Genomic DNA, 22608 nt, shown 5'->3' with positions numbered 1-22608 from the left:
AGAAATTTTATCAATGGCTAAGAAACAACCATCCATTTGAAAACTATTACATTTAGACCACACCGTTAAGTTAACCGAATCCCTTATGTTCGTGCAATTGTACTCTATCCCTTTTACCGGTATATTTACTTTAAAGGACTTTAGTCCTGTCTTTTCCCATAATTCTTTAGTCATAAAGTTTGATTTTGAAGCACCGTCTAATAATGCTTTACAGTCACTTAATTTTCCCGATTTTTCCATTATTTGTAACTGTTCCGTAGATAATAAAATCTCCCTTGAATCCGTATTTTCCGATATCCTCACCGATTTGTAACTGTGAACAATATCCTGTTCACAAGTCCGCGTACCTTCTGTATTCCCTTGAGCCTTCGAATTTTCATTATAATTATTTCCCGAATTATCCGCTTTGTTAACAGTGCTTTCCCTATTATTGTTATTACCCGAATTAATCCGATTTGCCGTATTATTTGCCGTGTTGTTATTATTAAACTGATTTCCCGTATTATGTGCCGTTTTAGCAGTGTCTTCCCTATCATTATTATTACCCGAGTTAATCCAATTTACCGTATTATTTGCCGTATTATTATTATTAACCCGGGTTCCCGTATCCACATTTCCCGTAACCGCATTTCCTGCAGTCGTATGTTCCGTAACCTCATTTTCCGTAACCGTATTTTCCGTAACCGTATTTTCCGTAACCGTATTTCCCGTAAACCGTATTTCGTAACCTGTTCCCGAAAAAACAGGCACCGTATTATTATCCGTTTGTGGTGTCCCGCGACTAGTCACATTTGTATTTACCGAATCCGAAATATTTCTACCGAAATTCCCTGAAATATGTAACAGAACATTATGTTTCCGACCACAAGCACTGCAACCTGGCATAGTACAGCCTTCTACCCTATGATTCCGCCTTTCCGTTTGAGCCCGATTATCCGTATTTTTTACCACTGCTCCTCTTTCCGTTGGAGCCCGATTATCCGTATTTTTTACTAATGCTCCTCTTTCCGGTGGAGCCCGATTTTCCGTGTTTTTGCTAATACCCGCATTTTTAGAACCATCGTATGAATTTTGTAATTTACCCTCAGCCAACGCAATAATCCTAATATACTCATCTTCGAAACTAACCCTTTCATCTAATTGTTTCCCTGAACTGTCTAACATTTCAATTTTTGACTGAATGTCTGCAAATTTATCACAATTTTCTTCACATTTCGATTTGCGAAGACGTAATTCTATGAATTGCAATTGATTGTCCCTTATATTATCTATAAATGTTTCAAACCGGCTTAATTGACCTTTAATTACACCCCTTCTAGCAACTAAATCTGTTAGATCACCCATTATAAACCAAAAATAATTTATTAAAACCAATAATTATTAAATAATTAACCAAATGTATTATCAAAATTAAATTCTCCAATTATAAACCCGGAAATAAAATTAAAATCAAAATTTACTACCTATGACAAATGAATAACATGCAATAAACACAGACCAAATTATGCTGTTTTTTATCGAATGAAATTAGGAAAATATAAATAGGATATTGGCTCACTCACTGTTAATTTTATTATCGTCGTATACCATGCCGCTGTTAGCTGAAACCTGATCCGCTTATTCCAACTGCCGTCTTTATGATCTTTGTTTTCCGTCCGTTGAACTTGTAAAGCAAAACACTTAACCGTCTTGAGTCCCACTTGTTGACTTCACCCAATTTTGAACGAAAACTATTCACTTATTACGTCACCGTCACCACGTTGACGATGTATGTATGTCTTAGTGTAATCTAATTAAAACTTAACAGCTCCCTTGACCAATTTACATCGGCACTATAGTGAAATTTGATCCGTCTCGAATGGACCAATGATTAGGGATGCCCACGTGCAACCTTGTGTTCCCAATGAATAAAACTGCTGACTAAGTGGACTGTATATATTTTTATTACTAAGACATGTGTGAACTCTTTGAAGTCAACAAACAGACTAACTAAAAAATGAATATGTCGCTAATAAGCCATATATGCACGCAGGCAGGGCCGTCTCAGGACATTTCAATAAATATTGCAGCGAACATTAAGTATTATTCCTTTAACTAAATCAATGGATGTCATAAAAAATGGTTATTAATAAAATTAAAAAATAACCTATTTTTCCAAATAAAATGTCCATAAAGAACGAAAGAGGTGTAGGATATAAACGCCTTATCCATATTTGACTCACCCACAAAGCCATTTAACATCGAAAAAGTGGAACTAAACGATCCAAATCGCGTAAATCTTCAATAACAAAGAGCTAAAAAAGATCAAGAAAAAGCAGCTTGCACTTACCTGAACGTAAGAATCGTGAAAGGTCTGTAGGATTTGTGACTGTACAAATCAGACATGGGCGTGCCCCAGAAATCGTTCTTGAAAACGTGTATGAGTGAGTTGATAGCCAGAACGTCTTTATTAAGTGTCACTGCAGGGATGTCGTCATGTACGAAGTCGCCGTTTAGACCGTTGAAATAACACGCCGCGGCGACGGTGCTAACTAAGCTATACAAGGGCCACGAGCTAGAGTCTTTTTTCTCGGTTTCTTGGCCACCGGCGGTCGGCTTTCGTTTCATTTTAGCTTCTCGAGAATCAGAGACGTATAGATATCTGAAAATAGAAAAAAGTCATTGGACCGTAATAATGTCATAAAATAATGTACAGAACAAATGAGGCACTCAGAGCAACAGTGGCATAAGACACAAATTGAGCATTTTTAGATTAATATATCAATAAAAGCAGCAACGTTAAATCTTCGGATTAACAAGGGTCTACACAACCTATAGTCGGTTCGCTAAACTCAGACAAAACTGGCCAGTGATTTTAGTCGGTAATTTTTTTATTTTTGGCTAATTTTACCAAATTGGCAAAATTACTTACTAAAATCACTACCTAGTTGTGTCTGAGTCGTATCAATGTTAATCCTATTTACCAACATGTCCTGCCTTATGGTCTCCCCCCAGGTATTCTTTCGTCTTCCTCTCCTACTCCTTCCAGGAATCTGCACTTCAGCTATTCTTCATATTGGGTGATTAACGTCTCGACGTTGAACATGACCAAACCATCTTAAGCTATGCTCTCTCATTTTGGCATCAATTGCTGCTACACCTAGACCTCCCCTAATATACTCATTTCTAATTTTATCCTTCTTTGTCACTCCACTCATCCATCTAAGCATTCTCATTTCCGCCACATGCATTCGTCGTTCCTCTTTTTTTCACTGCCCAACATTTAGTTCCGTACATCATCGCCAATCTTATGGCTGTTTTATAGAATTTTCCCTTCAGCTTCATTGGAATTCTTCTGTCACACAACACACCACTCGCTTCTTTCCACTTCATCCATCCAGCCCTAATTATACTGCATGCATCTCCATTTATTTCTCCATTACTCTGTAATACCGATCCTAGGTACTTAAAACTATTGCTTTTCACAATCATTTCACCATCCAAAGATATCATTTTATTTGTAGTAAATGAATATTCCAAATATTCTGTTTTTGTCCTACTAAGTTTTAAACTTTTTCCTCCAGAGCCTGTCTCCACTGTTCCAGTTTGTGTTCTAAGTCTCTTTCACTATTTTCTACTAACACTACGTTATCAGCATACATTAGGCCCATGGAATGCTACCCTGTAGTTTTGCTGTTATCTGGTCCAAAACTAATGTGAATAAATAAGGACTAAGCACCGACCCTTGGTGCAATCCTACTTTCACCTGAAATTTATCAGTCTCTCCCACACCTGTCCTAACCCTAGTCGTTACTCCCTCATACATATCTCTCACAATCTTTACATATTCGCCAGGGACTCCTTGATTATTGAGTGCCCACCAGAGAATCTCTCGAGGAACTCTATCATATGCTTTCTCAAGATCAATGAATATCATATGAGCGTTGGTCTCTTTATTCCTGTATTTTTCCATTAGTTGCCTTACAATAAAAATTGCATCTGTTGTTGATCTGCCCTGCATAAAGCCAAACTGATTATCGGACATTGCGGTTTCTTCACGTATCCGTCTATCAATAATTACTCTCTCCCATATTTTCATGGTGTGGCTAAGTAGTTTTATAGCCCTGTAGTTTGTACATTGTTTTATGTTTCCCTTGTTTTTGTAGACAGGTACTAATATACTGCTTCTCCGTTCGTCTGGCATTTCTCCAACTTCCATAATTCTATTAAATAGACCTGCTAGCTAACTTATTCCTATCTCTCCCAATGATCTCCATACTTCCCCAGGAATATCGTCTCGTCCGATTGCTTTTCCTTTCTTTATTTTTTGAAGCGCTTGAGCCACTTCCTCGTTTGTTATTCTGGTTGCCATTGCTGTTACTGTCTCCGTTAACTCCACAGGCTGTCTGTCAAATTCTTCATTTAATAAACTGTCAAAATACTTTCTCCATCTCTTTTTGACATCGTTTTCGTGAATTAATATTTTAATATTTTCATCTCGGATACATCTAATCTGATTAAAATCTCTTGCTTTCTTTGCTCTCTGTTTGGCTATTTTATATATCTTTGCTTCGCCTTCCGTGGTGTCAAGTTGATCGTATAGGCTTGAATACGCTTCTGTGTTAGCTTTTGCTACTACTACTTTCGCTTCCTTTTTGGCGACCATATAGTTTTGAAGATCTATGTCCGATCTGGTTTCTTGCCACATTTTATATAATACTTCATTTGACCATCACCAAGTCTTTTTATCCTCAAAAGTCTTTCCTAGCGTTTCCCAAGTATTTCAATAGCCGTCTTTCTAATAATATTGGCCATTTTTCTCCAAATTGTGTTAAGGCCTCCTTTCATGTTCCAACATATTTTTTTTAATGTTGTTCTGAAGCTATTTCCTTGTGGCATTTTTATAATTAACTATTTTCAATGAAAAATAAGCCACAATTTTACCAAAAAAATGATTTTATTAACGTTTCGAAGCCCAAATCGGGTTTCGTTGTCAAAATACAAAATACTACTAATTAGTACAAAATACTACTAAGTAGTATTTTGTATTTTGACAACGAAACCCGATTTGGGCTTCGAAACGTTAATAAAATCACTTTCTTGGTAAAATTGTGGCTTATTTCCTATTGAGAATAGTTTACTATATTTTTTTTACTATTCTTTCCCTAAATATACTTTCTTTCTCATCTCCTAGCATCCACCACTTGATTTTTTGTGGTCCTCTCTGATATTTTTGTTTAGCTTCGCTTTTTTACTTCTATGTCCAGAACAAGCAGCTTATGTTGTTGGCTTACTGTCTCACTAACTATTACCTTGCAGTACTTGCATTCACGTATGTCTTCTTTCCTTATCATGAGGTAGTCTATTTGGGATTGATGATGTTGATGTTGATTGTTCTTGAAGTGAGATAACTCAATTCATAGAATTAGAAATCAGATAGATTATATTCTAGTAAACAAGAGATTTAAGAATGGTGTCAAGAGATCAACGACATATCCTGGTGCAGATATCGGTTCAGACCATAACCCTCTAATAGCTGACATCCAAGTGAAGCTCAAAAAAGTCGAAGAAAGCCCCAAAACACCAAAATTACATATATCAGCATGCAACAAAACGCTAATAGAAAATGACCTGAATAATCAGCTAAAGAATTCAACAAATGAAAACAATACAGAAATATGGAACACGTTTAAAGATCTTACCTGGAAAGTAATGGAAAAATATACAACAACGATGCAGATGCACAAAAAACAACAGTGGATGACTGATGAAATCTTGGAATTGACGGAGCAGAGAAGAAAACTGAATGATAACAAAACAGAATACAAGAAAAACAGAAACTAATTAAACAAAAAATAAAGGTAGCTAAAGAAAAATGGATGGAGGATAAATGCAAGGAATTAAAAAAGTTGAATGAAAAACATGATACGCTTAATATGTTTAAAAAAGTTAGAGAAGTAGCTGGCCTTTATTATAAGAAAACTCCACATACTATAACCGATTCGTCGGTAAAAATGATAATAGACGAACACGAAATTCTAACTACCTGGTATAATTTTATAAAATGAACTGTATAATGATGATAGACCCGAAGAACTGGACACTTTAGATAAAGGTGAAGGACCAGAAATACTAAAATCAGAAATACAACATGCTATAAAATTGGCAAAAAACAAGAAATCCGTTGGTCCCGACAACATACCTACAGAACTGTTAAAGCTCATAAATGAGGAAATCATTGGAATACTAGTCAAACTTTTCAATGATGTTTATTCGACTGGTGATATCCCTGAAGATTGGTTAAAGTCCGAATGCATAACCCTACCGAAAAAACAACGTCCGAAAAACTGTAGCGACTGTAGAATGATAAGCCTTATGAGCCACACCTTGAAAATCTTTCTACGTATCATCCACAGTAGAATCAAAGATAAATGTGAAGAAGACCAGGATGAAACACAATTTCGCTTCAGAAATGGATTGGGAACCCGGGACGCACTTTTTGCACTAAATGTGTTATTGCAGAAATGCCGAGATCAAAGGAAAGACGTCTTTGCTATATTTATTGACTATGAGAAGGCCTTTGATCGAGTACAACATCACAAATTAATTAAAATATTAAAGGATAAAAGAGTTGATAGTCAAGATGTACGAATCATAGAAAAATTATACTGGCGTCAAACAGCGACAGCTTGCATAAATGGAAAATCAACAGAAATATGCAAAATACAAAGAGGTGTCAGACAGGGTTGTATACTGTCCCCACTGTTGTTCAATTTGTATTCAGATGGAATATTTAAGGAAGCGCTGCATAATTTGGAATGGGGTGTGAAGGTTAATGGAATTCTGATAAATACAATCAGATATGCAGACGATACAGTTACTTTAAGTGATGATATGAATGGATTACAACACCTTTTAAATACCATTGACACAGTGGGAAGAGAGTTTGGCCTAAATATAAACTGTTCAAAAACAAAATGCATGGTATTTTGCCGTTTGGCCCATCAAGATTCACGGTTATATGTTGATGATCATATGATTCAAAGAGTACCCAGTTTTAAATATCTTGGTTGCGGTATTACTGAACAACTAGATCCAGATAAAGAGATAAAATGTAGAATCGAGATAGCCCGCACGACATTTTTAAAAATGATGTCATTCTTCTGTAATGATACCTTGCAACTTCAACTTCGAAAGCGCATGATTAAATGCTACATTTGGTAAGTCCTCTTGTATGGTGTCGAAGCATGCACATTAAAAATATCCACCATTAACCGTTTGGAGGCCTTTGAAATGTGGCTTCACAGACGTATTCTGAAAATACCATGGACGGCTATGCTGACAAATGTGGCAGTCCTCTTAAGAGAGCAAATGCTACCCGCGAGCTGCTTGATAACATCAAATATAGAAAGATGGCCTATTTTGGACACGTAGTAAGGGGAGACCGGTATAATATTCTTCAACTTATTATGATGGGTAAAATCGAAGGACGCAGAGGAATTGGTAGAAAGCAGGCCTCTTGGTTGAAGAATATCAGGGAGTGGACAGGAATAAAGAAAGCAGAACACCTATTTAGAATAGCTCGAGACAGAGACAGTTTCGCCATGTTAATCGCCAACGTCAAGGGCGACTTGATAGGGCACGTTAAGAAGAAGTTGTCCACTTTTGTAGGTAATAAGTTAAGCGAACCAACTATACCTCTATATTTGGCTGAATGGAGCTACATAATTTGTAGCTCCATCCCATAATCATAATGGAAATCCAAATGCAAAGATTTCATTTTTCTCAAAACTTCGTTTTTGGGGTTAGGGCACTGTGGCTCTGAGCGGCACAAATAAACAAATAGAGTTATGAAAAAAATAAAGAAACAAACAAAATTATTCTTCCTTAAGTGTCATCTCCGCGACGAAGGTTAGCAATCATCATGCATATTCTTATCTTGGAGGCAGCTGCTCTGAGCAGTTGTCTTGAGCTGAAACCAAACCATTCTCTCAGGTTCCTCAACCAAGAAACGTGTCTCCTTCCTATGCGTCTCCTACCCTTTATTTTTCCTTGACTTATGAGTCTCAAGAGGCTGTATCTTTCGCCTCTCATCACATGTCCGAGATATTGCAATTTCCTTTCTTTTATTGTGTTTTCAATTTCCCTCTCTCTACCAATTCTCCTTAACACTTCTATATTCGTGACTCTATCTACCCATAAAATCCTAACACTCTTCTAAATGTATATTTATACACCGGTATTTTAGGCGTCAACGCCCTTCCTTCAATCCCCGGTAGGGATCTATGGGAGAGCATCACCGAGCCGCAAGCCCCTCATACTTGCCGTACTGCTCCCTCATAGGCCGATCAGATGACCGCATATTCCAGTCTAAGCGCCAGATTCATATTTAGAATTTTATACTTACGCGTTAGCCTTTTTGTTTTTCCGATGGCCTGGCTTGGGCTTGAACTCACATACCTCACGGCGAAGTGAAGTGCGAGTCAGCCGCTAGTCGCACTGAGCTATTCGATCGAAAATGTCCACATTGCAAACGCGTTAAGTCGATTTATCGCATTTTGATTTAATGTCCATGATTCTGCTCCGTAGTAAAGCACACTGTGTACATAACATTTAATTAGTATTAATCTAAAGCCAATGGCAAATCTTTGCTGCAAAATCTTTTTCATTTTTACGCAGTTGGCACGTGATTTTTCAATTCTCAGTCTTATTTCTGCAAGTCGTTATTTTCTGTGATTACCGTTCCCAAGTAAGTATATTTTTTTACCCTCTCAATCTGCTGGCCGCCTACCGTTAATATTTCGTTTGTATTGTTGTTCCTACTAATTTTCATAAATTTTGTTTTTGATGTTAAGAGAGAGTCCATAATTCTCCGCTATATATTAATATTTTGTTCATTACTCTTTATAAGTCTTCCAAGTTGTCGGCTATTTTGACTGTATCGTCAGCATACCTAATATTATTAATTAAGCTTCCATTCACTTTTATGCCGACTGTTTCGTTTACCAAAGCTTTTGGTATGATTTATTCAGAATAAGTATTGAACAATAACGGCGACAGTATGCAACCTTGCCTGACCCCTCTCCTTATCACCATTTCTTCTGAAACTTCTTTTCCAATTTTTACATTTGATCGTTACAAAATTATTATACATCCTTAAGAGGAAACAGTAGCGATCAACAGGTAGCGAAAACGCGTTCCAAGATTGCGGCTGTAATTTTGAATATTTTTTTTCGAGATATTTGGCACACGTATTCGTAATATAATTAAGAATGTCGGTACAGAGCCCAATTTGAAAAATATATTAATATGTGCAAATTACTCTGTAATTAAATACAAAATTAAAAAAGCGAGCCTGTACCGCCATTAAGAAGAACAAAAAAATACACTTTCTTTAAATAAACTTTTTTATCCGATGCCTAGATTTTGTGTCATTTTGGAACAACTAATGAAATAAAAAAATTTTAGTAGTTCCAAAATGACACAAAATCTAGGCATCGGATAAAACAGTTTATTTGAAGAAAGTGTATTTTTTTGTTTTTCTTAATTGCGGTATAGGCTCGTTTTTTTAATATTGTATTTAATTACAGAGTAATTTCCACATATTAATATATTTTTTAAATTGGGATCTGTACCGCCATTCTTTATTATATTACGAATACGTGTGCCAAATATCTCGAAAAAATATACATATGAACATATAAATCAGGCAATCTCGGCATAAATCAGGCAATAAATTTGCATTAAGAGAAAAATGCGTAAAAACGAATTTATTTAAAGAAATTACAAAAGGGATTCGAAAAAGGTATATTGTAATTATTGTTCAAATTATCTTGATCTGCAACGTTTGATTTACTGTGACGTTTCGCAATGAAGAGGCAGGTCCGGCGAAGCACGTCAAGCTGTTCGCAAAGATTTTTAAATTCTTCTTCAATTGCAATTCCGTAGAAATCACAGGGTGTCAGTTCACATGACCGTGTGGGCTACTTAACGATTCCTAGTCTGCATATCCATTCTCCAAAATGAACATTAAGACACACCCGCACACATACCGCGTAATGCGGCGAAGCTCCATCCTGCATGAAATGACGGATGATCGCGAGTGTTGAATCGTTGACCATTTGCTCACGTAAATCTTCGAGAATTTCCAGATAACTTTGGCCCATCACGTTACCCTCAAAAAAGTACGGACCCACGAGACCTACCTCATGGATACCTGCCCAAACGCGCACCCCATGACGTGACGATTGTGGTCGTTCCAGTATGAGCAGATGTGCCCCTTGACCGTACCGCTTAACTTGAAGGTAGCTTCATCTGACCACAAAATGGAGCGCTAGTATTGCTGATCATCCTGACCGCATCCGAGGTACCACTGGCAAAATTTCAATCTGCTATTGAAATCAGCCTCGTGAATCACGTAGGGGAGACGCGGATGCTATGTTTTAATCTTTTTCGACAGAGTTGTCCGATTTATGAGCGTTGCCGGACTTTAGTCCATTCTTTCACGGTTTTTGCTCTAAATTTTAAAGAACCGCTTGGATTGACATGAAATTTGGCACACGTATAGCTTACATGTCAAAGAAAAAAGTGATAATGTGCCGATGTGTGCTTTTGCCCTGGGGTGACTTTCACCCCCTCGTGGGGGTAAAAAAATATATGTCCAAAATAAGTCCGGAAATGGGTAAACTGACTAATTTTAAGTAACTTTGGTTCTATAGAGCTTTTTCGCCAAGTCAACACTTTTCGAGTTATTTGCGAGTGAATATGTTCATTTTTCGACAAAATAACCACATTTTTAGACGGTTTTTCGCAAGTAACTCAAAAAGTAAGTATTTTGTCGAAAAAAACGTTCTTAGCAAAAATATAGCTTATAAAAAGTAAAAAAAAATGGTGTACGTGTTAGGTCTCTGGATCTTGTAGAACCAGGGTTATAGCCAATGAAAAATAGATTCATATTCACCAAATTTCAAATAGAATATTTCGACGTGAAATATCCAAAAAATTAAGCACTTTTTGGGGAAAACCCATTATAACTTTTTTAAAGTGTTTAAAAAAAGCTTTATTTCTGTTTTTACAAAAAGTTTCTAGCATTAAATTTAAGCAAGTTACGCTCAAAATAAAGTTGGTCCCTTTTGTTTTTGCAAAAAAAAATTGGGAAAACCGCCCCCTAAGTAGCAACTTAAATGAAATTAATCGTTACCGCTCCACAAATTGTTTTACTTATGTTGTGTTTATATGATCTGTATGTTTCATCGATTCAAAATGCTTATTTTTGAAAAAATTTGGTTTTAAAAATAAAATTTTTTTAAAAATTTAAATTTTGAAAAATATGCTTTTTGCAAAATAACTTAAAAATTGTTAGAGTTACCAAAAATCTCGAAAAACAAAAAAAGTTAGATTTGCTTTTCTGGATATCATGTATTTTTTTGTTTTTCTGTTAGACAAAAACTGATTAAGATTTGGTGTTTCTAAATTTGCATACATTGGTGATCAGTGACTCGTTCAACCCATTTTAACTACAGCCCTTTCAATAATAAGGACTTTGAACCGATGAAACTTACAGATCATATAAACAATATATACACGAGTTAAGAAACTTGTGAAGTCGTAACGATTAAGTTCAGTTAAGATATTAATTAGGGGGTGATTTTCTCGATTTTTTTACCAAAACCAAAAGGGACTAACTTTATTTTGAGCGTAACTTGTTTAATTTTGATGCTAGAAATTTTTTTTACAAAACAAAAATGAAGCTTTTTTTAAACACTTTAAATAGGTTGTAATGAGTTTTCCAAAAATGTGCTTCATTTTTGGTTATTTCACGTTAAAATATTCCATTTGGAATTTGACGAATATGAACCTATTTTTCATTAGCTATAACTCTGCTTCTACTAGGTGTAGAGACCTGATATATACACCATTTTCTAAAATTTTTTACAGGTTATATTTTTGCTAAGAATGTTTTTTCGACAAAATACTTACTATTTGAGTTATTTGCGAAAAACCGTCTAAAAGCGTGGTTATTTTGTTGAAAAAATGAACATATTCACTGCCAAATAACTCGAAAAGTATTGACTTAGTGAAAAAACTCTATAGAACAAAAGTTACTTAAAATTAGCCAGTTTATCCATTTCCTGACTTTCTTTGGACGAATATTTTTTCACCACCAAGAGGGGGTGAAAACCACCCCCAGGGCAAAAGCACATATCGGCACAATATCACTTCTTTTCTTTGACTTGTTAGCTATGTGTATGCCAAATTTCATGTCAATCCAAGCGGTTCTTGAAAATTTAGAGATTTTGCAATATTTTACCGTTAAAGAACGGACTACTTATGCTGATTTTTAACTAAATACCAATTTTTATGGTCTATAAACGCACCTCAGAAAGATAAACTCAAAATTGGCAATGTTAGCATATAACAATGTCACAAGTCATAAATATCAGGAAAATACAAATTTCTCTAAATAATGTAACAACAACAAAGGGCTAAGACAGAGGTATTCGCTCTTGTACCTGTTTAACATTGCGTTATAGAAAATGATAAGAGATGCATAACTGAATAACCAATATAATATATAACACATTAACCGCCACGTAAATTTTTTTGTTTTTGCCTTCAGGCTCCACGTTCAGAATCTCAATGTTAATGTGAATTATATTTAACTCACTGAGCGCCTGGGCCAAACAAGTCGTGAGTTAAATAAAACTCACGTGGCGTTCAATATGTTAACACACTTACAGGTATTGAGCAAAAATGAAATAAAAAAATGCCGCACCCTTAAAATAAAACACCGCATTGAGATAGCTAGAAGCGATTTCAAAACGATGAAAGCAGTATTATGCAATGTAAAACTGGGAATAGAAATTAGAACTAGAGTATTAGAGCTTTCGGTTTATATAGAGTAGAAGTCTGATCAATAACAGACGCAACTGAAAAAAGACTTGCCAGCTTTTGAGATGTGGTGTTATCAGAGAATGTCGAAACTATCATAGACATAACACGAAAATATTAAGAAAAATGAAGAAAAAAAAATAGAAACACTACGAAGAAAAATGAGCTACTTGGTCACATACTAAGAAATACAAAATATATGTTGATGCGCTAGGTTATACAAAGGAAAGTGGGAGGAAAGAGAGGACCATGGAGACGATCCACATCCTGGTTGAAAATTTTAAAGCAGTAAACCAAAACCATCCCTAATATGGTAGCATAAATATTGCATAAAATTCAATTATTTCCATCATAAAATACTTAGTACAAATAAATGTTTATATTCATCTGGGCAGTTGCTTCTACCAGCCGCCATTAGACGAAAAATAAACAAATCACAAGTTAAAAAAATACAAATAATAATGTATGTTTGAACACGAAACACAAGTTACAATTTTATTTTTACGAAGTATGTGTAGTTTAGTCTTTTCAAAATAAAACTTTAATTAATTAAAATTGAAAAGGGAATAAAGAGGACAGTCAATGAGGGTATTTGGCTCTGAATTCCATCCTACTATATCGATTTGCTTGATATTTTCACAGTTAGTAGGGAATAGATCAAAAAACAAAGTCTACCCTATGCCGATGTGCGCTTTTATCTTGGGGGTGGTTTCCACCCCTTCCGAGGGGTGGAATTTTTTTGGCTAAAATAGCTACGGAAGTGGCTAGAGAACCGAATTCTAAGCGAAAACTGTACTATATTTTTTTTTTAAACTTTAATTTAATTTAATAATTTTTCAGTTATGCGTGGTAGAAAATTGGCCATTTTCATTGAAAAATGACACCTTTGCAGACGGCTTTTTGCGAATAACTTAAAAAACAATGCATCTAACGAAAAAAACTGTATAAAATAATTTTGTAGCTTATACAAAAACAAAGAGATTCGTTTCTTTACGAATCTTCTAGTTATAACACAAAAAGAGATATGGTAAGTGAGAATAGTTTGTTTTCTTAGTGCATGCTCAAATCGGTGTATTCAAATTGAAATAACAGAGAGACGGTCGATTTTAGGTGTAAAATGATACTAACACCATTTGTAGCGCTTGAAAAAACCTCTAAAATAAGCAATATTAAATGTCGATTACATTCAAACTAAGTGATATATGCAGCAAAAAAATTGGTGACTAATGTCTTTTAAGAAAAAATGAGAAGCATATTTAACCCCTCATCCATCAGAATTTAAATGCGTTGATTTCCTTCTACAACACTTTTTATTATAGTGTTATTTCTATGTTCAAAAAGTTGGACGGGTTTAAAATAAATGGTTTTTGAAAGAAGTAAGATCAAATTATAGAGCGCATTTTTAAATTCTCTTGAAAATTTTTCTTTTTCTCCATGTAACTCGAAAATGATAAGAGATACGAAAAATAGACACCGCACAAAAATGTAGGGTTTTTTAGATAAAAATTTTGTTTTTATTTTACATTACTGTATATCTTATTCTTTTCGAGTGACATGGAGAAAAATGAAGATTTTTAAGAAAATTTAAAAATGCGCTCTATAATTTTGATCTTAATTTTTTTAAAAAATCATTCATTTTAAACCCGTCCAACTTTTTCAAACATAGAAATAACACTATAGTAAAAGGTATTGTAGAAGGAAAACGATACATTTAAGTTCTGGTGGATGGGGGTTAAATATACTTCTCATTTTTTCTGAAAACACATTAGTCATCAATTATTTTTTGCAGAGTATCTCGCTTAGTTTGAATGTAATCGACCTTTATTATTGCTCATTTTGAATGTCTTTTCAAGTAATACAAAAGGTATTGGTGGCATTATACACCTAAAATTGACCGTTTCTCTGTTATTTCAAGTTAAATACACCAATTTAAGTATACACCAAAAAAAGCAAACTCTTTTCAAGTACCATACCTCTTTTTGTATTATAGCTAGAAGATTAATGAAGGAACAAATTTGTTTGTTTTTTTATAAGCTACAAAAATTTTTTATATAGTTTTTTTAGTTAGATGCATAGTTTTTAAGGTATTCGCAAAAAACCGTTTGAAAAGGTGTTGTTATGTTTCAATGAAAATGTCCAATTTTCAACCACGAATAACTCAAAAAGTATTGAGTTTAAAAAAAATACATAGCAGTTTTCTCTTAGAATTATGTTCTCTAGGCAGTTCCGTGGTTATTTTAACCAAAAAATTTTTCACCCTGGAGAAGGGGTGGGAACCACCCTCCAAGATAAAAGCGCACATCGGCATAGGGTAGACTTTGAATTAGGAGATAAGTAGAGGCTATTCCCAAAATTTCATTTAAATCCATACAGTAGGATAGAATTAGGTGGTAATATCCTATTCTTGCTCCCATTGACTGACGTAAAAACAAACATCCCGTTTTTACAACGCATTCATAATTGCTATGTAGGCTTACACATACCTTAAAGTATTGTGCTTAACTCATACATTCATGCTAATCACGATATTGTGATAAACGGAAACGAAAATTTGTATAAGCTGTTTCTAGGCGAAAATAACCCCTGCGAATCCCCTGCAACCGGCGCGAACGTCACCGCCGCTTTTGTAATAAACGGAGAATTTTTCCCCTCGCAGTAAAGTTTCATCAGCGACCAAGAATGAGATCGGAAGTTAGAGCCAGATTTTCAGCGACCGGCTTGACTTAGAGGCCGACAGGAAACGGTCTGTCGAGAATCAGATGCATAGATGCCTCCTCCCTTCGTATCTATTATGATGCGTCTAGCCTGTATAGAAGAAGAGTTATTACGCTCTGGACCAACATTTTAAACATCGGTTATTGAGACTCTTCCAGACGCATTCTTATTCTGCCATCCATGGGTCAAGTTCTTTGATGACGTGTCCCTTGAATTAGCAATGCTTCTTCTTCTTCTTCTTCTTCTTCTTCTTCTTCTTCTTCTTTTTGTATAGACAAGACTCTGTCTGTTTTGTTCAATGTGCCTCTAGTAAGTTGTCGTTCCATCGTTTTCGTGGTTTTCCCACTGATCGTCTTCCTATTGGGGAACCGTCTCTCGCTGTCCTGAATACCCTACTTGTCGTCATTCGGCTTATGTGGTCATTTCATTCTACTCTTCTGTTCCTTACCCAGTTCTTAATGTTAACCACCTTGCATCTCCGTCGTATATCTCTACTTCTAGCTCCGTCCCATAGAGTCTTACCATCGATTAGCAATGCTGTATAATCTTTTCTTCGTCTCGGTTATTTCCACTTCTTCATACAGCTATACCGAAGTTCTTTCCTTGGCAGTACTATAGAACGGTTTCCTTCCCTCTTCGCTAAGTTGCATATCTTGTTATCCTACTGTGTTTTAGACCTGTTATACATTATTCTAGCCTCATTATTCTCTCTAACCTTGTGTTATATTTCATCATTCTACCACCAAATTTCATTGTCCCTGGGAGGCAGCTTACAAGATACTTTTCCTATCAATTCCTCTCTCATCAAAACTTTTCTGTGGGCTTTCCATCAGTCTGTAACTGTACCTTTTTTTCAAGCTATTCCAACCCTACTAAGGCACTGTACTGGAACTAGGGCGACTAGGAATAATTGTACTAATTAATTGTTACATATTCTAGTTTTTTGTAGTATTATTTAGTCTTCTGTTGTTCGAAATATATTTAAATGACGATAATATCCTTTCGACGTTAACGAAAGCGATTAGTGCGTATTTAAACGATGTGAGATGTTCGGGGAAAGTGGAAACTGTAATTTGAATTGTGATCTGTCCTACTTAAAGAGAAAACTTTTTATGCTTATTTTACCCTTTGTTGGTATATTTCCATCATCAACACACATAGCACAAATAAAAGTAAATATTTAGAGCAGTCACTCCTAGCGATAACCAGTAGAGAAAAATAAAAAAACAAGTTAAAAAAAGGAGAATAATATATGTTTAGACATGAAAGACAAGTTATAATTTTATAAAATACGATGTATGTGTAATTTAGTCTTTTTAACATAAAACTTTAATTAATTAAAACTCAAAGGTGAGTAAAACAAATATCCTGTTTTTCCAACAGGGCATTCATGATTGCTATGTAGGCTCACGCATACATAAAAGTATTGTTCTTCACCCATACATTCTTGTTAATCATGTTATTGTCGAGAAAAACGAAAACGAAAATGTGTATACCTTGTTTCCTGGCGAAATACCCCCTGTGAATAATAAGAGTTTATTCCCGTCGGTCGTGCACGCACATTTTGGCCAAAACTCGCGCGAACATCACCGCCGCTTTTTTAATAAACTCAGAATTTTTCCCCTCGCAGTAAAGTTTCATCAGCGACCAAGAATGGGATCAGAAGTTAGAGCCAGATTTTCAGCGACCGGCTTGATTTAGAGGCCGACAGGAAACCGTCTGTCGAGAATCAGATGCATAGAAGCCTCCTGTTCGTATCTATTAAATAATGCGTCTAGCCTGTATAGAAGAAGAGTTATTACGCTCTGGACTAACATCCAGCTATTCCCGGTATTACATTGGCATTTGGAATCCCACATCCTCTGTCCCTCTTCTGGTGTTCTTTGTTTAGCAGCATTCTAATGTACTAGGCAGCATATTTGCCTTTTTTAAGCATAGGTTATTAACACTCTTCCAGCCGCATTCTTATTCTGTCGTCCATGAGTCAAGTCCTTTGATGACATGTCTCTTGAATTAGCAGTGCTGTATAACCTTTTTATCCTCTCGGTTATTTCCACTTCTTCATACAGCTATACAGAAGTTCTCTCCTTGGCAGTACTATGGAACGGTTTCCTTTCCTTTTCGCTAAGTTGTATACCTTGTTATCTTACTGTGTTTTAGACCCGTTATACTTTACTCTAGCCTCATTATTCTTTGTAACCTTCTGTTATATTTTGTCATTCCACCACCAAATTTCTTTGTTCCTGGGAGGCACTTTACCAGATGCTGTTCCTGTCAATTCCTCTCTTATCAAAACTTTTCTGTGGGCTTCCCATCAGTCTGTAACTGTACCTTATTTTAAGCTCTTTGAAACCCTACTAAGGCACTTTACTGGAACTACGGCGACTAGGAATAATTGTACTAATTAATTGTTACATATTCTAGTTTTTTGTAGTAATATTTAGTCTTCTGTTGTTCAAAATATATTTAAATGGCGATAATATCCTTTCGACGCTAACGAAAGCGATTAGTGCATATTTAAACGATGTGAGATGTTCGGGGAAAGTGGAAACTGTAATTTGAATTGTGATCTGTCCTACTTAAAGAGAAAACTTTTTATACTTATTTTACCCTTTGTTTGTATTATTTCCATCAACACACATAGCACCAACAAACGTAAATATTTGGAGCAGTCACTCCTAACGATAACCAGTAGAGAAAAATAAAAAAATAACAAGTTAAAAAAAGGAGAATAATATATGTTTAGACATGAAATACAAGTTATAATTTTATAAAATACGATGTGTGTGTAATTAAGTCTTTATAAAATAAAACTTTAATTATTTAAAACTCAAAGGGGAGTAAAACAAACATCCTGTTTTTCCAACAGCCCATTCATAATTGCTATGTAGGCTCACGCATACATAAAAGTATTGTACTTAACCCATACATTCTTGTTATTCATGTTATTGTCGAGATAAACGAAAACGAAAGTAGAAGTTTTCCTCTCGCAGTAAAGTTTCATCAGCGACCAAGAATGGGATGGGAAGTTAGAGCCAGATTTTCAGCGACCGGCTTAATTTACAGGCCGACAGGAAACCGTCTGTCGAGAATCAGATGCATAGAAGCCTCCTGTTCGTATCTATTAAATGATGCGTCTAGCCTGTATAGAAGAAGATTTATTACGCTCTGGACCAACATCCAGCTATTCCCGGTATTACATTCGCATTTGGAATCCCACATCCTCTGTCTCTCTTCTGGTGTTCTTTGTTTAGCAGCATTCTAATGTACCAGGCAGCATATCTGCCTTTTTTAAACATCGGTTATTAACACTCTTCCAGCCGCATTCTTATTCTGTCGTCCATGAGTCAAGTCTTTTGATGACATGTCGCTTGAATTAGCAATGCTGTATAATCTTTTTATCCTCTCGGTTATTTCCACTTCTTCATACAGCTATACAGAAGTTCTTTCCTTGGCAGTACTTTGGAACGGTTTCTTTCCCTTTTCGCTAAGTTGCATACCTTGTTATCTTACTGTGTTTTAGACCTGTTATACTTTATTCTAGCCTCATTCTCTCTAAGCTTCTGTTATATTTTATCATTCCACCACCAAACTTCTTTGTTCCTGGGAGGCACTTTACCAGATGCTTTTCCTGTCATTTCCTCTCTTTTCTGTGGGCTTTCCATAAGTGTGTAACTGTACCTTTTTTCAAGCTCTTCCAATCCTACTAAAGCAATCTACTGGAACTAGGGCGACTAGGAATTGTACTTATTAATTGTTACATATTCTAGTTTTTTGTAGCAATATTTAGTCTTCTGTCGTTCAAAATATGTTTAAATGACGATAATATCCTTTCGACGCTAACGAAATAGTCGAGGAAATGAAGCATTTTGGCTCGCAATTTTTTCGTCCAGAATGGATTTACTTGAAATTTTCACAGAAGGTAGGAAATAGTCCAAGGATCATTTTCTATATCATACCGCTGTACGCTAAATCCTTGGGTTGGTTCCCAAACCATCTCGGGGGAGGGAATTTTTTATTACATTTTAACCATGCAAGTCGATGTAAAAAGTAATACTAAAAAAAATGCTTTTTACATTTTTACATTTTACATAAAAATATTTTCTTCGTAAAACTAATATTTTTCGAGTTATTCGCGCTTGAACTTAACAGTTTTTCGACGAAAAAATCAACTTCTTAGAGGGTTTTTTGAGAATACCTCGAAAAATATGCCATTAATCAAAAAAACTGTAGATATCAAAATTGTATCTTTTAGTAAAACAAATCAAATTCTTATTCTATAATATCTTTAAGACCAGCAGAAACCAAGATACGACATGTTAAAGGTTAGATTTTTTCGTCAAATGCATAATATTTATTGTTCAAAGCCAAATAACGGGAAGACTGCATTTTTTGAGGAAAATTTAAATAATCTTTTTTAAGTATGCAATTAGATCTTTCAAAAAATAATAATAAAAAGTTTTTAGCATCAAAATTTAGCGACTTATGATCAAAAAAAATTTCGGTACCTGCTTTTCTCCTACGAAAAAATCAGTGAAAGCAACCCCCTAACTACCCTACTAATTATAAATAGTATTCACCTTTCTGTACTTCCTTGTATATTTGTATTACCTATACACCCAAGAAGTTTGACTTATTTAAAAGGCCTAATTTTAGAAAAATTAGAGTTTAAATAAAAATTGATTTTTTGCAATTTCGTATTTTTTACAGTTTATTTCAAGATATCTCCGAAAATACTGGAGTTACTAAAAAATGATACATAATTAAATTGTAGCTTTTTTAAAAACTAAAATTTCCTTGTACATATATTTTAACAACAGTGAACAGTAAGCGAGATATAGCTGTTTAAAACCTCTATTTACGAGCAAACACCCCCTTATTCGAGCCCTTTAAACCCACCCCAATTAGAAACTAAGGGATCTTACGAAATTTAATTTACCCAATCTTATAGCTCTCCAAAAATCCTACAAAATCATTTTTGAAAAAATTTTTTGTCGCCAATAATGAAGGAGCTATGCTTATAAAACGAATTTTTTTTTTCGAAAAATTCGAATAGTCTGCTTATGGAGCGTTTTCAATGTATGTATTATACCACAGAACCGGTTCGTATAATGGAAGATGACTAAAAAACTATTTATATTTGTATTTGTGCGTATTTGTAAATTCTTATTTTTGTGTAAATAAATGTTTATGTAATTCTTTTATTCTACTTTTTTTTTCTATATAGATCTATTAAATTATCTACTTATAAAAATTGTAATGCAATTAAGGGTGATTTTTAAGGGTTGAAATATAATGATATTATATCCTAAAGCATAAAACAATCAGTATTTAACCAATCAAAACCAAATTTTACCCATATTAAAGTTTACAATGTTTTTATACATATAATTTTTAACAATAAGGGGTAATTTACACCCCTAAAAATAATAAACGCCCTTGAACATGATATAGAATATAAAGTACAGGGTGATATGATACTAATCCTATATTTTTATGTACATTGATGCAAGCCGAAATTATTCATTTAGGATAAATATTTTTTTTAAATATAGCTCCAACAATGGTGGTTTTAAGGGTTGAAATATTATGGCAGTATATCTTAAAGAATAAAACAATCATTATGTAACTAATAAAAACCAAATATTCACCATATTTAAGTTTAAAATATTATTTTATAATTTTTTACAATGAGGGGTAGTTTTCACCCTTAAAAAACCAAAAGCGTACAACGACTGAATATAGAAAATGAACTAGAGGGTGAAATAAACATAATTCCAAATTTTTGTACAAATCGAAGCTGGACGAAAAAATTGAGAGGTTTTGCCATTTTTTCAATTTCATTTCCTCGACTAAAAGCGATGAGTGCGTATTTAAACGATGTGAGATGTTCGGGGAAAGTGGAAACTGTAATTTGAATTGTGATCTGTCCTACTTAAAGAGAAAACTTTTTATACTTATTTTACCCTTTGTTTTTATATTTCCGTCAACACACATAGCACCAATAAACGTAAATATTTGGAGCAGTCTCCTAACGATTACCAGTAGAGAAAAATAAAAAAATAACAAGTTAAAAAAAGGAGAATAATAATACGTTTAGACATAAAAGGCAAGTTATAATTTTATAAAATACGATGTATGTGTAATTTAGTCTTTAATTAATTAAAACTCAAAGGGGAGTAAAACAAACATCCTGTTTTTCCAACAGCACATTCATAATTGCTATGTAGGCTCACGCATACATAAAAGTATTGGACTTAACCCATACATTCTTGTTAATCATGTTATTGTCGAGATAAACGAAAACGAAAATTTGTATACCTTGTTTCCTGGCGAAAATAACCCCTCTGAATAATAAGAGTTTATTCCCGTCGGTCGTGCACGGACACTTTGGCCACAACTCGCGCGAACATCACCGCCGCTTTTTTAATAAACGCAGGATTTTTCCCCTCGCAGTAAAGTTTCATCAGCGACCAAGAATGGGATCGGAAGTTAGAGCCAGATTTTCAGCGACCGGCTTGATTTAGATGCCGACAGGAAACGGTCTGTCTGGAATCAGATGCATAGAAGCCTCCTTCGTTCGTATCTATTGAATGATGCGTCTAGCCTGGATAGAAGAAGAGTGATTGCGATCAGGAACAAAATAAATCAGTGTTAGTCGTTTCTCGTTACGTTTCTCTTGCATTTTGCAATCGAGAATAAAAATATAAAAAGTTAGAGTGCTTTTCGATATTACGGAACTTGAAATACGGTTGTGATACGCAGTAAAACAGTTTTAAAGAATGATAGCTGTGAGAAAATATCTGAAATTATACTTTTTTACAAAAATTAAATTGAATTTAAATTTTTTGTTCCAAATGAAATATTTTTTAAAATTTGTACATTAAGTTCCAAATTTGTACCTGATATTAACATTTTTTTTTTATTTCGGATAGTTTGACATTCGGTAACTTCATTCATATAAGAATGTGGTTTAATTTGGAACAAGTATTTACTATTATGTATTTTAATAAAAAAAATGAA

At 34.6% G+C, this 22608-nt stretch overlaps 1 protein-coding gene across 1 annotated transcript in view; it reads right to left on the bottom strand.

Moving 5' to 3' along the window:
* LOC114327755 (protein O-mannosyl-transferase TMTC3-like) overlaps window positions 1–22214 on the bottom strand; it is a 156803-nt gene extending 134589 nt beyond the window's left edge. Inside the window, exons 1-2 of the mRNA XM_050647506.1 lie at window positions 21907–22214; window positions 2330–2641 (exon numbers count right to left, since the gene is read on the bottom strand). Of these exons, the coding sequence (XP_050503463.1) occupies window positions 2330–2607 (278 nt within the window). The 5' untranslated portion in view covers window positions 2608–2641; window positions 21907–22214. The remainder of the gene's footprint in view (window positions 1–2329; window positions 2642–21906) is intronic.
* Between the last annotated feature and the right edge of the window lie 394 nt (window positions 22215–22608).

This window comes from Diabrotica virgifera, chromosome 1, assembly GCF_917563875.1.
Source record: "Diabrotica virgifera virgifera chromosome 1, PGI_DIABVI_V3a".
NCBI classification, from domain to species: Eukaryota; Metazoa; Arthropoda; class Insecta; order Coleoptera; family Chrysomelidae; genus Diabrotica; species Diabrotica virgifera.
The sequence above is the reverse complement of the archived record's forward strand: the minus strand, read 5'-3'. Positions and strand labels throughout refer to the sequence as shown.